Consider the following 16,070-nt stretch of genomic DNA (forward strand, 5'->3'; position numbering starts at 1 on the left):
CGTAGCAAAAATCTAGAGTGATGAATGCTCACTTACTGGTCTAAACGCTAATTACGAGATGTAGAGTCTTCTGGGCTCGATGCCAGGGAGAGTGGTAGATGTATACTCATGAAGAATCCCATACTAGCATGGAACATGGATTTACCCAGTTTCCAGACGTTATGTTATGCAAACCACAAAATAAAACCTCAATTTGCGTTTCTCAGTAAGCCTTCATCATAGTGAAACTTAAGGAACGCTAAAATTCGTTTTTTGACTTTTATGCTCTATGTTAGATGATAACTTTACACGGTAAACGACCTTTTTCGAAGTGAATGATAAGTTTTCTATACCTTAAACTAAAAAATTTCGATAAAAAGACTCATTCATTTAGATTAATTTACGTCCAGGTCATAAATTTTGACATATCTGATACTAATTTACTAAGTACAGACGTTAATATCGTCAGTCTTGAACTACATTGTTTTGTGTGTGTGAGCCTACTGATACTATTTGAGTCCCTAAACCGAAATAGATAGACCAAGGTTTGAATCTGTATTTGATCTATTGGCGAATATTTTCAGCATTCAGCCATCATTCTCTTATTTTTTGATTTCCTATTTCAGTCAGTCAGTAACAACGTAGAACTTCATACGTACATACATCAGTTCGAGTTGCCATACCACATTAGCACTCGAACTGATTTCCTATTTACTGTATAATGAAACAAAAAACTTTTTTTTTTTTTTTTTTGTCAAACCAAAGAAATTAGAGAATCTAATAAATACATTATTTGTACCGTTATATCCCGATAAGCATAATGAATGGTAACTTTCAGGATCCGTTTACGGATCATTACTATGCGTATATTTCTATCATATAATTAATAAATAACTAAACTATACATATTCGTGTTCCTCTTATCATAAGCTTTATTTTGACTTATGAACTGTTATTATACGATTTACCATTCTTGAATCATGCCCTGTCTATGAATCATTACCTCCCACATTTGTCCAAATCATGTATAAATGTAGTTTCCTATGTTACTGGTACGATGTGGTCTGTTTGGTTGCTATATAAACTCAGTATGTTTTAAATAAATGACTCGTATCGCAGAGGCTGAGATTGGTATTCTGGGCAGGACCGATAAGGACTCTAGATTAATCGTACAAGTTTTATGCGTCCTTGGTCCGGTCGATAATTCACTGCTCTCTACTTGGCGGTATCATTACGTTGTACATTAACAGGGCACTCAGGCTACAAGTTATAACATATACAAAACTCATTCATAAAAGTTGAATGCTGGTTGATATTAAGCTTTTGAATTATGTGTAAACAAAATCAAAAATAAGTTATCATGAGTTTGATTAGTTTGTTACTACAGTAAAAAGGTTTTTTTGTTCAATTGATAGTGTATAGATTAATTGATCATTGGTCATATATTTATAATTCCATTAGATGATGAATAACTTAGTTAAGAATAGTAAAGGAATGGTATCAATAATGGTGATTTAATGATATTCAAACACTTATTTACATTCCCTTTAACTTATTTTCAATCAATTCATTGCTATACTGTGGTGTAGAGGTTACTTATATCCACATAAGTAGTAGATAACGGTGGTCAGGCATAGAATGTATTTCCGTAGAAGATCGATAAGGAAAGAACAATGAAATCTCAGACAATGGACTGATATTTATTAAAGGAACAGTGAAGTTTGAGACGATGAATTGATATTTTAGTAAGATGTTCTGTAATTTCGTGTCAAATACATTCGATGTTCTTGTACACGACAATACGATCATAAGATTGAATGTTTTGATATATAAATAATGGATTTAGTCAGTCAATTGATAATATCTTCCTTTGGAATTTTCTTTCGATTGGAGTGATAATAATTATTTAGTAGTCAAAGTATTTGATTTTTAATGATTCAAGTAATCAGAAGGGGTTTGTGGAGATTTTAGAAATTTCAGATTGAAATCATGAGTCATTTGAAGTTAGACCACCATGGAAAACCTGGAAGCACTGTACAGCCATTTCGCCCTAGTACGAGACTATTCAGCAGTGCTCATCCAAGATCCCGCACCCCGCGAGATTCGAGCCCAGGACCTATCAATCTCGCGCCAAGCGCCTGACCAACTAGACCACTGAGCCGGCATCCAATGAGGTTAATGTCTAACTTCAACCAATCCACGAATCTCGCGGGGTGCTGGATCGTGGATGAGCACTGCTGAGGAGTCCCATACTAGGACGAAACGGCCGTCTAGTGCTTCCAGGTTTTCCATGGTGGTCTAGCTTCAATTGACTCATGATTAAACTAATGTTATGAAATTGTGTCCCATACATTTTTTTTGGTTTGAGAAATCTGATAGCATCACTAATTCTCATAACATAAACCAGTGTGATTAGAAGCAAACTATATAAAAGTGTATTTGATGAATTACACTATGAAAGAGAAGAGAAATTCTAATTTCCGATAATAATTTCCTTTCAAAGATATGAATATCAATATTCTCTAAATAATGACTGAACACCTCAATCACTGTGAAAATATTTTACATTGTAAATGAACCCTTTTTTGGTTGTTTATCTGTTTGAGATAATGTAATGATGAAATCTTTTCTTCTATGTTTTGAACGCGCTACACAACAGCTACTGTTTAAGTCAACTTATCTAGTTCACTTCAAACATACATATATAATAGAAATCTCCACAAAACCCCTACTGATAATAACCAACATTTGCTCACTAGTGACTGGCTTCAAGAGGTATTTCTTGGAGTTGTAGTGAGGAACCGTGACCAGTGGAGTTCAACCGTGTCTGTTGTGAGATAGTAACTCACTGATGACAGTGGTGAATGTGTCGCTCAATTTCGTGGATTAGTTGAAGTTAGATATTAACATCGATGGATGCCGACCAGCTCAGTGGTCTAGACTTTAAGCGCTCGCGTGCGAGACTGATAGGTCCTAGGTTCGAATATCACGAGTCGGAATCGTGGATGCTCACTTCTGAGGAGTCCTACAATAAAACGAAACGGTTGTTTTGTGCTTCTAAGTTTTCCATGGTGGATTAACAATGTTTAGATTGTTATTCGGACGTAAAAAAACAATTTATTTTACATGCCAGATTGAATTGGGAGCTAACTTTGCAATTCATTACATTTAGCTCATTTTCGAAACTATTACCATTTATCTAGAAGAATAGTCTGTAATACATATTAATACAAACACATACATTGACAACCAAAAAACCCGACAAACTTGAAATCAAACTAATAATTCATTCACAGTAACCAATATATATATCAGAATAAAACGATGATCAATATAATTGAGAAGGCAAACAATAATATCTAATGCACTAATTCTCAAAATTGAACAAACTCAACGAACCAATTAGATTATAGTTAGAGAAAGACATATAAAATGATGACATTGGAAGTAAAGGCAGTAAGAGGGATGGAGAGAGAGAGAAAAAGGAGATACTTTCATTCTCTCCCATTCAATCCATCTCACTATGTATGTATCTAGCTATAGATGTATTAAGTAATATAGGGATAGAAAAGGAGATCAATAAATGTTATGATTGATTTCTGTAAATATTACCTAATAAAAAGTCAAAGAGATGAAGAGATAGATTTGAATAAAATATCCAAATAAATAAGAGATGTAGATTGTAGATGATATCAGCAGTGCAATCCAGAGCATGGGGTATTGCTATATTTAATACTCGTCAGATGGATGATATACAATGATCTATATTAGTATTAATATTGACAGTACGATTCAAATACACTAATGAGTTGTTTACTAAGCTACTGAGTTCAAATAGCTAATGGTTTGTTCAAAACCGGGGAAAATGTAAATTAATAGTTGAATTCATGAGTCAATTAAAGCTAGACCACCATAGAAAACCTGGAAGCACTGGACGGCCGTTCCATCCTATTATGGGACTCTGCATTGCGCATACACGATCCCATCCCGTGAGATTCAAATCCAATAACTACCGGTTTCCCACGCTAATACATAACCTCTAGATCAATGAGCCGGCACCCTACTCCCTTCTGATAATAACCATCATCCACTCACTAGTGACTGGCTTCAAGAGGTGTTTTCTGAAGTTCTAGTGAGAAGCCGTGACCATTAAAGTCCGACCAGGTCTGTTATGAGATAGTAACTCACTGAAGACAACACCGTTGAGTACGAATCTCGTGGATGTGTATACTAGGACGAAATGGCCGTTCAATCCTTCCAGGTTTTCTATGGTGATCTACCTTCAATTGATTCATGAATTCAACGATTAAATTACTAAAATCTCTATAAAACCCTCCTTCTGATAAATTGTTGTAAAAAATCAGTACATTTTTTTAAAAAGTAGTTTGCAACATGTATCAAATTATGAGATTTAGATTTAACAAAATAGAAAACAGAACAAACTTACCAGGTACATTCTTTGTTGTATGAGAACTTGGACCGTTTTTAGTTGGAGTATTTAAAGTACTATTTAATGGACTCTTGCTCCCTGATATATCATGATTTAATGTGACATTTACACGTTTCACTTCGTATACTTTATGTGGTTTTGACATTGTTTCTTCTTTCCTATTGAAATAATAGTAGTGATGATGATAATAATAATAATACAGGGAATTTGTTAAAAGAGTGTGTAAAACATCTTCTTTATACTTCAGCAAAAAGAAATTGAGGTCCCACTTTATCAGGTTAGATTTTAAACGAAAGTAAACTAAGGAGTTGTACAATTGGTCAGGAGTGAAAATAATCAGTTAGTCAATAAACAACGGATCGGTCATACGACAACAACAGAAGAAGAAAGACAAATATCAGAGTAGTACAAGTAGTAACAGTGTCAGTAGTGGTAGAAGAAATTAAGTATGGTAAAAAGGGACTCAGATTATAAAAGAAGACAAGGAGTGAATGCACCTACTTTCTATTACCCAGTCTCTAACCTTTATTCACGGTAATTACGCGAACCTCGACTAAGTAGTCCCCACCCACCAACATGAACCAGAGTAATAATTAATGACTTCATAGACCGACGCGATGTCTTGATTTGGCTGCCCTTACCTTTCTTCCAACATTTTTCCTCACAGGTCATGATCGTGTGTCAAGGTAGGTGGTGGTAAGACACAAGTAATATATGTCTAAACCACCATAATCGATAGAGATTCGCGACCTTGCGTCTAACCTTAGCATTGCTCACTCGATGTTCCAAACATAAGCAAGTAGTGCTTCAAATGGGTCTATAATCAAATGCTAGCAACTTATTAATATCCTCTAATCTTAAAAGCTGAGTTTCACGATCATATAGTAGAACAGAACAAATCATTATGTAGTATACTTGTTCATTGGTTGGTGGATGAACATAGCGCCTACATCACAAGTGATGTTAGTTATTAAAAGTCAACTGAATTGTCTCTAGTGGATAAAAGTTAAAAACCTCATGAACTGACAAACTGGTTTTCAACTTCAGGGGTTCACACTCAATTTTTGAAATACAAACGAGAAATAGTGATGAGTCAGGGTAATTACCAGTCGAAAAACGTAAGTCTTGCCTTATGTACAAAATTATCAATGGTATATATACTCATAATCTTTGTTACGAGTCCAATTAAAAACATTGCAATGAGTATGTTAACTTTGTAGCTAACCAATTATATCATTAAAGTTCATTACTTCAAATAATATCTAATTACTTCTGCTACAACTTTCTACCAAAATAATTCACTTCACACAAATAAGGAAAGGAATTAGTTAGGAAAATAATGAAGAAAAGTATAACAGGGAACACAATGAAGATGAGAATAAAATTAATGAAAACTTCCTTCAATTAATGAAGCTACTCGGATTATTATGAAGAGTCTAATAGAAAATTAAACCAGGTTCTGTACTGGCCAATATTCTGGATTGTACCTGACAACTTCACGAACGAATGAAATGAAAGAAACCTAGGCTTTAAAGTGGCAAGTTATTGTATCATGACATCATTTCATAAACTGACCACCTCTTTGCTTTCTCACCCGAAACGTTGGGAAATAATAGTAACACCAGTCGAATTAATGTCACTAAGCCCGACATAAATGATCAAATCTCAAGATTACTAAAGTAGTGCTGCCGCCGGATGTCCATAATCCTTCGAGGACAACAACGGTTGAACACAGAGCTACAGAGCATCCTTAATTCAGAGAGGCCAGGTTTCATAAAGCAAAGTGATCTCACTGACGCTTTGTAAATCGGACCGTTAACTACAACCAGAATAGCATAATCAAGGGACCGAAGATGACCAAGAATGCTTTTGATCACTATAGCTTATTGATCTGTTGTGCAAAACAACATTTATGACCGATCAGACCTGCTTAGAGGGGTTTGATTTTAAATTCATTCACCTTATGAACAGACGACTAATAGACAGCTCATGAGCTGGACAGTGGCTTGATTGGAGTTTTAGATTTGCGACAACCCCGCTTTTTATAATATAAGTGTGAAGCCCAAGCCTTCGTGTTTCATACAGTAAATGAAGGTCAATACCAATCCAATAATAATGAAGATCAGTATAGAGATCTGTGTAAATTACTGAATGCTATTGATATCATGAATCATCCGAAGTTAGAAGCAATAGTCGACCGTTTTGTCCCAGCAATAGGCATCGACGATCCCCCATCGCTCTCTCAACAAGAGCTTAACCTTTCAATCATTGAGCCGGTATACGGTCCCTTACATGTCTAACTTCAATTAATTTGTAGTAATATTCAACCATCTTCTGGGTACAACCACTGACGGGGATTGACTCGCACCTGAAATGGTTTAATTCTCACTGACCATGATGCCCCATGAAAGTATACGACCGATTCTTTATTTTCAAAGATTGTTGAACTGAAATCAGATTATGATGTGAAATTGTGAAATTCAATAATCTACACAAACCCGGGTAATAGGAAAATGAGAAGAGTTATGCTCTAAAATAACCACCACCACCAACAATAACAAAGCATAGTGTAATAACAGATATACAAACAGTAATTCAAAACTCCCATTTGATTATTTATCCCCTTACTGGTAATGTCATTTATTTTTCAGAAGTAGGTAAGACATTTTACATAGAAAGAATCAATACGAACATTGTAAAACGGAAGTACACACACACACACACACACAAAATAAACTTGCGTAATAAAGTGAACAACATACACAGATACTATAAAATTCATTGAATTAATAGAAAAATGGTTTTGAATAGCAACTTTTTTTGTTTTGTTTGTTTGTTTTTTATAGTGTAGAACATAAGAAAGAAAGAAAAAAAAAGAAACTTATGTAGTTGCTTCTATAGTAACTCAGAGATGTGTCTCTAACTTTTTTTTTTCTGGAAAACAAAAACTTAACAATTTCTCATCACGTGAATAAAACATAAGTTTATGTGTAACTATGACCGAGTATGTATGATTAGTATATAGTTTGAGTAGAATTGAACAAAAGATTTGAAATAGTTTATTTTAGGCAAATTATATTCTCTTTCTTCTCTCTCATTCACTCTCTATACGTGTGTATCGATATGTACAGTGAATACAGCATATATAAACAAAGACAAACAAAATACACTGGGAGTTGAAAGAAGGAGGATGAGGAAGAAGAAAAAGAAGAAGAGGGTATAATACATGAAGAGGACAGATAAATTTCAATATAAATCAATGAAATAGAAATTGCATCCATGCATAAGTAGTAGTAATAAGATGAAAGGTATAGAGTAAAACTCTTATCGAAAAGAATAAATATGAAAACTATAAATGACATTAAATCTATAAAATGATATTAATCATTAGAAGATTGAATAGAATACGTGTATGTGCCAGTATAACTTACTTACTTACGCCTGTTACTCCTCGGGAAGGAGCATAGGTCGCTCACCAGCATTCTCCATCCAACTCTGTCCTGGGCAATCCTTTCTAGCTCCTTCCAGTTGCTATTCATCCTTTTCATATCTGCTTCTATTTCCCGACGTAATGTGTTCTTTGGCCTTCCTCTTTTCCGCTTCTCTTCAGGATTCAAAGTTAGGACTTGCCTCGTGATGCAGTTTGACGATTTGCGTAATGTATGTCCTGTCCATTTCCATCGTCTTTTCCTAATTTCTTCTTCAGCTGGAAGTTGGTTTGTTCTCTCCCACAGAAGGCTATTGCTGATGGTATCCGGCCAATGGATGTTGAGTATCTTGCGTAGACAGCTATTTAAAAATGCTTGTACTTTCTTGATTATGGTTGTTGTAGTTCTCCAAGTTTCAGCTCCGTACAGTAGAATTGCCTTGATGTTCGTATTGAAGATTCTCACTTTGATATTGGTTGGAAGTTATTTTGAGTCCCATATGTACTTCAATTGTAGTAATGTGGTTCTTGATTTCCCAATCCTCGTCTTTACGTCTGCATCTGAACCTCTCTGTTCATCGATGATGCTTTCCAGGTATGTGAAGGATTCTACATCTTCCAGAGTTTCGCTACCAGCAGTGACTGGATCGCTGTTCTTCGTTTTGAATTTGAGGACCTTGGTTTTCCCCTTGTGTATGTTGAGGCCTACTGATGCAGAGACTGTTGCTACACTGGCTGTCTTTATCTGAATTTGTTTGTGTGTATGCGATAGGAGGGCTAGGTCATCTGCGAAGTCCAAATCGTCCTCCTGTAGCTCTTCTAGAGTTGCTGCCGGTCCCAAGCCCGGGTAAATGAGGAGGATTGGGTATGGGGTTAGCGACCCCATCCCGTAGAAAACTAACTCGCTAAAAAACGCTTAACCAGAAATGTGCCAGTATAGCTTATGTAATTGATAGACCTAAATGAACTAATATTGCGAAATAATTCTCATTTTGTATAAATTATAGAATAGATAGAACAAATCACATTTCGTCACACAGTAAAATATTATGGATTAACTATTGTGAGTTGTAATGAATTATTTAACTAAAGTTCTTTGCTTACATGACCTTCTTCCATTTGAATTAATAGTTCTACAACCAATACATACGTATGAGTTAAAGGGTAGAATCACTTGATCTTTAGTAGTAATACGTCGTATGGAGCGCATACAAGTGTCCATTTATTTGAATACATTAAACGTCAAAAAGAAAATCAAACAGATTTAATTCAAAGTGTAGAGATTGAACCTAAAGATCTTGAGTTATTTTGGGATTCGTGAGACGAAGATGTAATTACAAGAGAGCAGTTGTATTAATCCAGTTCAAGTATTGATTCAATAACAATAAACTTCGGCCAACAGACGAGAATAACACTTTAAGACTATTGGTCTAGAGAGCGATTCTCATACAACTGCTCGTCCAACAGTCACGATAGAGCACAACACAAAATGTAGAGAGCCTCTCAGTACATAAATCAACACGACTCAATCCATACAACAGTCAGTCAGTCAGTAACAACGTAGAACTTTGTACGTACGTACATCAGTTCGAGTTGCCACAACACATTAGCACAGAGATGCAGTTATCGATTCAAATCTCATAGTGGTAGAGGTAGCAAGAATATAAGCAGTAATCGGGAAGATTAGGGTTTGGAGATGTTATTTAAAGAGTATAATACAGTGAAATAAGTTTGGGAACAGAAAAAAAGAGACAAGGAGGAATAAGGAGATCGAAATTTGGGAGAACACAAAGAGTAGATGCACCTGCGCCATTGCAAACGATTTTCACCAATGTCATTCAAGGTCTCTAACCGTCGGTTGCTATCATCTCATGTATCCAAACCAGGTAGTCTACACCTACCAACATGACTCAGACCACTTGTCAGTGACTTCATGGACTTGGGCAATGTTTTGGTCTGGCCACCCCTAGCTTTCTTCCAACCTACTCCTATACCATTGAACATCGCACGTCGAGGAAGTCGGTGGTTGGGCATACGTAACACGTGTCCCAGCCATCTCAACTGATGAAAATTCACTACTTCATCAATTGATTCGACATCCTTATCTAGTACCCGTTTCCTAACAACGCATTACTTACTCGGTAGTCCCAGGATATACGAGTGACGCATCGAAGACACCTATGATCGAATACTAGTAACCTACGAATATCCTCTATTCTTACCGATCATGTTTCACGCATTCTACTAGAATAGACAAAAAAAGAATGGGATTAATCATGATTTATGTGTCACTTACTGCCGAAATAACCTTCATTGTTCAAATAACATATTAGATATATAAGGCTATCTAAAAAACATGTTTCCACACTCAATATATGAAATCTACAACCACTAACTTCTGTGTACAGACAGGAAGCAAACTTTTTGAAAAAGAAATAGGAATATTCTATGGGGATTTTTAAACTGCTGAAATAGGAAACTATTGAATCACGTAGCATTAGATATTTGTTTAATTTATAGATGAATTTGATTGACAAATCCGCTAAAAAATTTCTAAAGACATAAAGTCTTTAATAGTATCTTTGTTTGAATAATGGAAACTTACAACTCACTCTCTCTCTGTATCAAATTGAAACAAAGATATTATTGTTGCCCCCAAACACCCTGTTACGGCCGAGAGTGGGGAGAGTCAACTCTTCTACCCGAAGTGCTCTCACATGGCCACGTGCATACAACTACTGCTATGGAAGTCCTACTCACTGCCTTCTCGCTGCATTACCGTTGTTTACGAAATTAGGAGGACGAAAAGCGAATGACCGGTGCTTTAACCCGGTTGGTGGATATGGAGAGTCCACATAGGGGAGTTGGAAAACCTTCATTCCAAACCAAAGGTACATATGTACTCCAGGATCCCAAGGGAACGGATAGCGTATGAACCTATTGCTGGTTGCCGGCTACCATCTGAATCTAATGATATTGCTCCACTGCCTTGTGGATCAGACGTTTAGGTTAAAGGCTCCGGTTGTGGTCCACTAAGAAAATCACTTGTTTCGGTTTCGGCACCCGGGCAGTATTTCAGCCCTCACAAAAATCGAATGATTTATGTGGCGTATATCTATTTGGTGTCTCCTTGTACCAATATTTATGTGTTTAAATAAGTAAAATAAATAAGTTATAATATTAATGTCGGTGAAAACAGAATATAAACAGTAAACTTACTTTTCAATTAAAAATTTCCTCAATTGTTCCATAATCTCTGCAGCTTGACGATGATAATCCGCTTGTGATGTTGCAAATTCTAATAATGACTGCATATGGTCAGTCTAATTGTGAAAGAGAATTAAAATGAATACATGAAATTTTATCAAGAATAGCTAACAGGTTAAGTCAATGAACTAATATTAAATAATTATTTAAAGAAGTGAACGATTGAAGGTATTCAACTATAATCAATGTAGAACTTGCGAAATGTGTACTATTTCAACCTGTCATATCACATTAGTAAAACAAAAATGAATACTAAAATGGTAGAATTGATACTACGATTATCAGTTATTCCCCATAATGCTTCTAGCCACTAATCAGGATAATCGCGCTGAACTTATCTAGGTAGTCCACAGTTCCAAACAAACCTTAATCTAACAGTTAATAGACTGATGTCAGAAATTGGTATGAAAGATTCAAGCTTTTTTTCAACTAACTCCTACATTAGCCAACAATATGTATCAAGGTAGGCGATTGTTGGATACATAAGTACTGATACACGTACAGACGATTATATTAGAAGTGGATGAAGTAAAACAATAGACAGAAACAATTATGAATGGAGAAATCAAAGGGGGTTATGAAAAATAATCAAGGAAAGCGGAAACTATTTTAAATGAAGATAATGATAACAGTTTAACATTAAATTAAAAACAAAACAATGATATATTTCTTTTATGTATAAAATTCAGACTACATTCCATATTACAACACAAAGCTTAAATTAATTTAAGGACTAGGAAAAGGAGAAATCTAAAGCTATAGTCAACTCCGATTACATACCATCACGGGAAACATTGTTCAAAATAATCTACAATGTTAAAAGAATTGGTTCGAAGGATTGGACGGGGAATATATGCACAATTGAAGCTATGGCATCCTTTACAAATCCCCACATTGAGAATAACTACAAACCACTATATACATAGCTCAGTTCTACTCAATATCTCAAGTTATATAATCTATGCATCCTTAGAAAAATGAACAATTGAATTGTAATACCATAGTTTTAAGATAAATTGCTTGGATTGAGACATAAAAAGAACAATTCCCTATTGAATAATAATGTGTATACCCAGTTGAAAACTCCGCCTGGAGCCCCTCTGAGGTCACATTTATTTAGGTACATAGAATGCTCGTGCAATATAGGAGACCGGGAGAGTCTTCCAAATTGCTTCAGAAATTAGGAGATACAACCTGGAGGTGCTTGGGATCAGTGAAATACATTGGACACAAGTTGAACAACAACGATTAGCTTCAGGGGAGCTCCTGTTATACTCCGACCATGAAGAAGAATATGCTCCACATACACAATGAGTTGCATTGATGCTGTCCAAACAAGCACAAAATGCACTTATAGGATCGGAATCTCATGGACCAAGGATCATCAGAGCCTCCTTCAAAACAGAGAAAGAGGGAATTTTAATGAACATCATCCAATGCTATGCGCCTACCAACGACTACAATGAAGACGTTAAAGATCAATTATACGATAGGCTGCAGTCAATCGTCGAGAAGTGCCCAACAAAGGACTTGTCCATTCTGATGGGAGATTTAAATGCCGAGGTTGGAATGGACAATACCGGATATGAAGACATCATGAGACGGCACAGACTGAGAGAAAGGAACGAAAACCTATGCACACCTATGTGCCCTCAATGAACTGGTCATAGGCGGCACTGTATTCCCACACAAACGCATACACAAAAGTAAATGGACTTCACTGGATCACATTACACAGAACCAAATCGACCATATCTGTATCAACAAAAAGTTCAAGAGGAAAATGGAGGATGTAAGAATCAAGAGAGGAGCTGATATAGCATCAGATCATCACTTGCTGGTAGCCAAGATGAAATTGGAACTCAAGAAACACTGGACAACGGGGCGGACAACATCACAAACGTTCAACATGGCCTTTCTTCAGGATACTGATAAACTCAACAAATTCAAGATAGCTCTCAGCAATAGGTTCCAGGCATTTTGTGATCTACTCAATGTAGAGGGAACTACTATGGAGAGCAACTGGAAGGGGATAAAAGAAGCAATCACCTCAACATGTCATGAGGTTTTGGGTCACAAGAAACACTACCACAAGGGATGGATCACTGTTGATACACTGGATAAGATTCAAGAAAGAAGGAACAAGAAGGCAGCAATCAATACCAGTCGAACAAGAGCAGAAAATGCCAAGGCACAAGCTGAATACACAGAAGTAAACAAGCAAGTGAAGAGGAGCATCAGGACCGACAAACACAAATATGTGGAGGATTTGGTAATGACGGCGGAAAAGGCTGCAAGAGAAGGAAACATGAGATAATTTTATGGCACAATAAACAAACTCGCTGGGAATTATCGTAAACCAGAACGACCAGTGAAAAGCAAGGAGGGCGGGGTAACCACCAACAGTGAGGAACGACGAAACAGGTGGGTTGAGCATTACAAAGAACTCTTGAATTGACCAGCTCCACTGAACTCACCCAATATCGAAGTAGCACCCACGGACCTCCCAATCAATGTTGGCCCACCAACAATTGAAGAAATCAGCATGGCCATCAGACAAATCAAGAGTGGCGAAGCAACAGGACCACACAACATACCAGCAGAGGCAATAAAAGCAGACGTGGAGGCAACTGCAAGGATATTCCATATTCTCTTCAATAAGATTTGGGATGTAGAACAAGTACCAACAGACTGGAAAGAAGGACGTCTGGTCAAAATACCAAAGAAAAGCGATCTCAGCAAGTGTGATAACTACAAGGGCATCACTCTTCTCTCAATACCAGGAAAAGTTTTCAACAAGGTATTGTTAAACAGAATGAAGGACTGCGTAGATACCTAACTTCGAGACCAATGGGCTGGATTCAGTAAGGATCGATCGTGTACAGACCAAATCGCAACACTACTGATCATTGTGGAACAATCAATTGAATGGAATTCATCACTCTACATCAACTTCATTGACTACGAAAAGGCATTTGATAGCGTGGACAGAACAACACTATGGAAACTTCTTCGACACTACGGCGTGCCTCAGAAGATAGTCAATATCATACAGAACTCATATGATGGATTACACTGCAAAATCGTGCATGGAGGACAGTTGACAAAGTCGTTCGAAGTGAAGACCGGTGTTAGGCAAGGTTGCTTACTCTCACCCTTTCTCTTTCTCCTGGTGATCGACTGGATCATGAAGACGTCAACGTCTGAAGGGAAGCGCGGGATACATTGGACATCTAAGATGCAGTTGGATGATCTAGACTTCCCAGACGATCTGGCCCTTCTATCCCAAACGCAACAACAGATGCAGGAGAAGACGACCAGTGTAGCAGCAGCCTCAGCAGCAATAGGTCTCAATATACACAGAGGGAAAAGCAGGATTATCCGATACAACACAGAATGCACCAATCCAATCACAATTGACGGAGAAGATTTGGAAGATGTAAAAACCTTTACGTATTTGGGCAGCATCATTGATGAACAGGGTGGATCTGATGCAGATGTGAAGGCGCGGATCGGCAAAGCAAGAGCAGCATATTTACAACTGAGGAACATCTGGAGCTCAAAGCAACTGTCAACCAACACCAAGGTCAGGATTTTCAATACAAATGTCAAGACAGTTCTACTGTATGGGGCAGAAACCTGGAGAACTACAAAAGCCATCATCCAGAAAATACAGGTGTTTATCAACAGTTGTCTACGCAAAATACTTCAGATCCATTGGCCGGACACTATTAGCAACAACCAACTGTGGGAAAGAACAAACCAGATCCAAGCGGAGGAAGAAATTAGGAAGAAGCGCTGGAAGTGGATAGGACACACATTGAGAAAATCACTCAACTGTGTCACAAGACAAGTCCTCACATGGAATCCTCAAGGTCAAAGGAAGACAGGAAGACCAAAGAACACATTACGCTGAGAAATGGAGACAGACATGAGAAGAATGAACAAAAAATCGATAGGACTGGAGAGGAAGGCCCATGACAAAGTGTGTTGGGAATGCTGGTTGACGGCCTATGCTCCATTAGGCGTAACAGACGTAAGTAAGTAAGTAATACCCAGTTGAAGAAACTTGAACCAGTATGAAACAGATGTTTATCATTACCACCAGCCGATAAAAATCTATGATAAAAACTAACTTTACATTTGCGAAAAAAATTCACAAAAGTCCAAATTGTATAACCTAGTTTTAATACACTTGAAGTTAACTAGAATAAGGGCAGCAAAGAGCAAATATAAAATGAGAAAAGTCCAAAACAAAATACCTCTGTAAAATATTGATCCTTTGTATCATTGTCTAACAAAACAATTAAACTACAACCTAAATTCAGGTGAACACCTCTTTGTAATGATCTTCTCTGTATAATATGCTCGTAAAACTGGTTATACAGGTAATTTAATGAAACATAGATGAATATACAACTTAGGTTTCTGTCTGTGGCGGGCTAGTAAGAACGTTTTGAAAACAGTCAACTTGAATATTCGCCACCCGCCCTGGTACATTAATGGTTAATAAAATCTTGCCACGGAGTTAAAAATCTATCTTGACTTCCCCAATTATATATCTCATGCATGTGTGATATTCACTTCCTAATAGCAAAAGAATATACGCTGAGTAGAAGTTCATTCTGTTTAATTTAGATACAAAACATTTTCCAAATAAAGAACTGTTTCTCACGTCAGCTTTTGTGGCATTATTTGCCGACGCTGGGATTGGTTGGAAGAAGCGGAGAAGTGGTCAGTGTATGACATGGTGTCGTGGTATGAAAGGAAGCTGTGAAGGGCTGGCTTTTATTGGTCCTTCTAGACTCCCTAACTGGGGTCCGAGAGATGATGTAACACAGTGGCTAGAGACGTTATCAGATATGGCTTACAATAGAAGCCAGTGGTGATCCTGCTGTAACCTTCCTTTACTTTCCTCATAAAAAGTGGTTGTAACTTCTTTAACTA

General features: G+C 36.9%; 1 protein-coding gene across 1 annotated transcript in view; it reads right to left on the minus strand.

Moving 5' to 3' along the window:
* The window catches only part of SH3GL3 (Endophilin-A3), a 55,436-nt gene that overhangs the window by 1,975 nt on the left and 37,391 nt on the right, over positions 1–16,070 (minus strand). Inside the window, exons 6-7 of the mRNA XM_051216548.1 lie at positions 11,076–11,179; positions 4,427–4,587 (exon numbers count right to left, since the gene is read on the minus strand). Of these exons, the coding sequence (XP_051067145.1) occupies positions 4,427–4,587; positions 11,076–11,179 (265 nt within the window). The remainder of the gene's footprint in view (positions 1–4,426; positions 4,588–11,075; positions 11,180–16,070) is intronic.

The sequence above is a fragment of the Schistosoma haematobium genome, chromosome 4 (genome assembly GCF_000699445.3).
Source record: "Schistosoma haematobium chromosome 4, whole genome shotgun sequence".
NCBI lineage: Eukaryota > Metazoa > Platyhelminthes > Trematoda > Strigeidida > Schistosomatidae > Schistosoma > Schistosoma haematobium.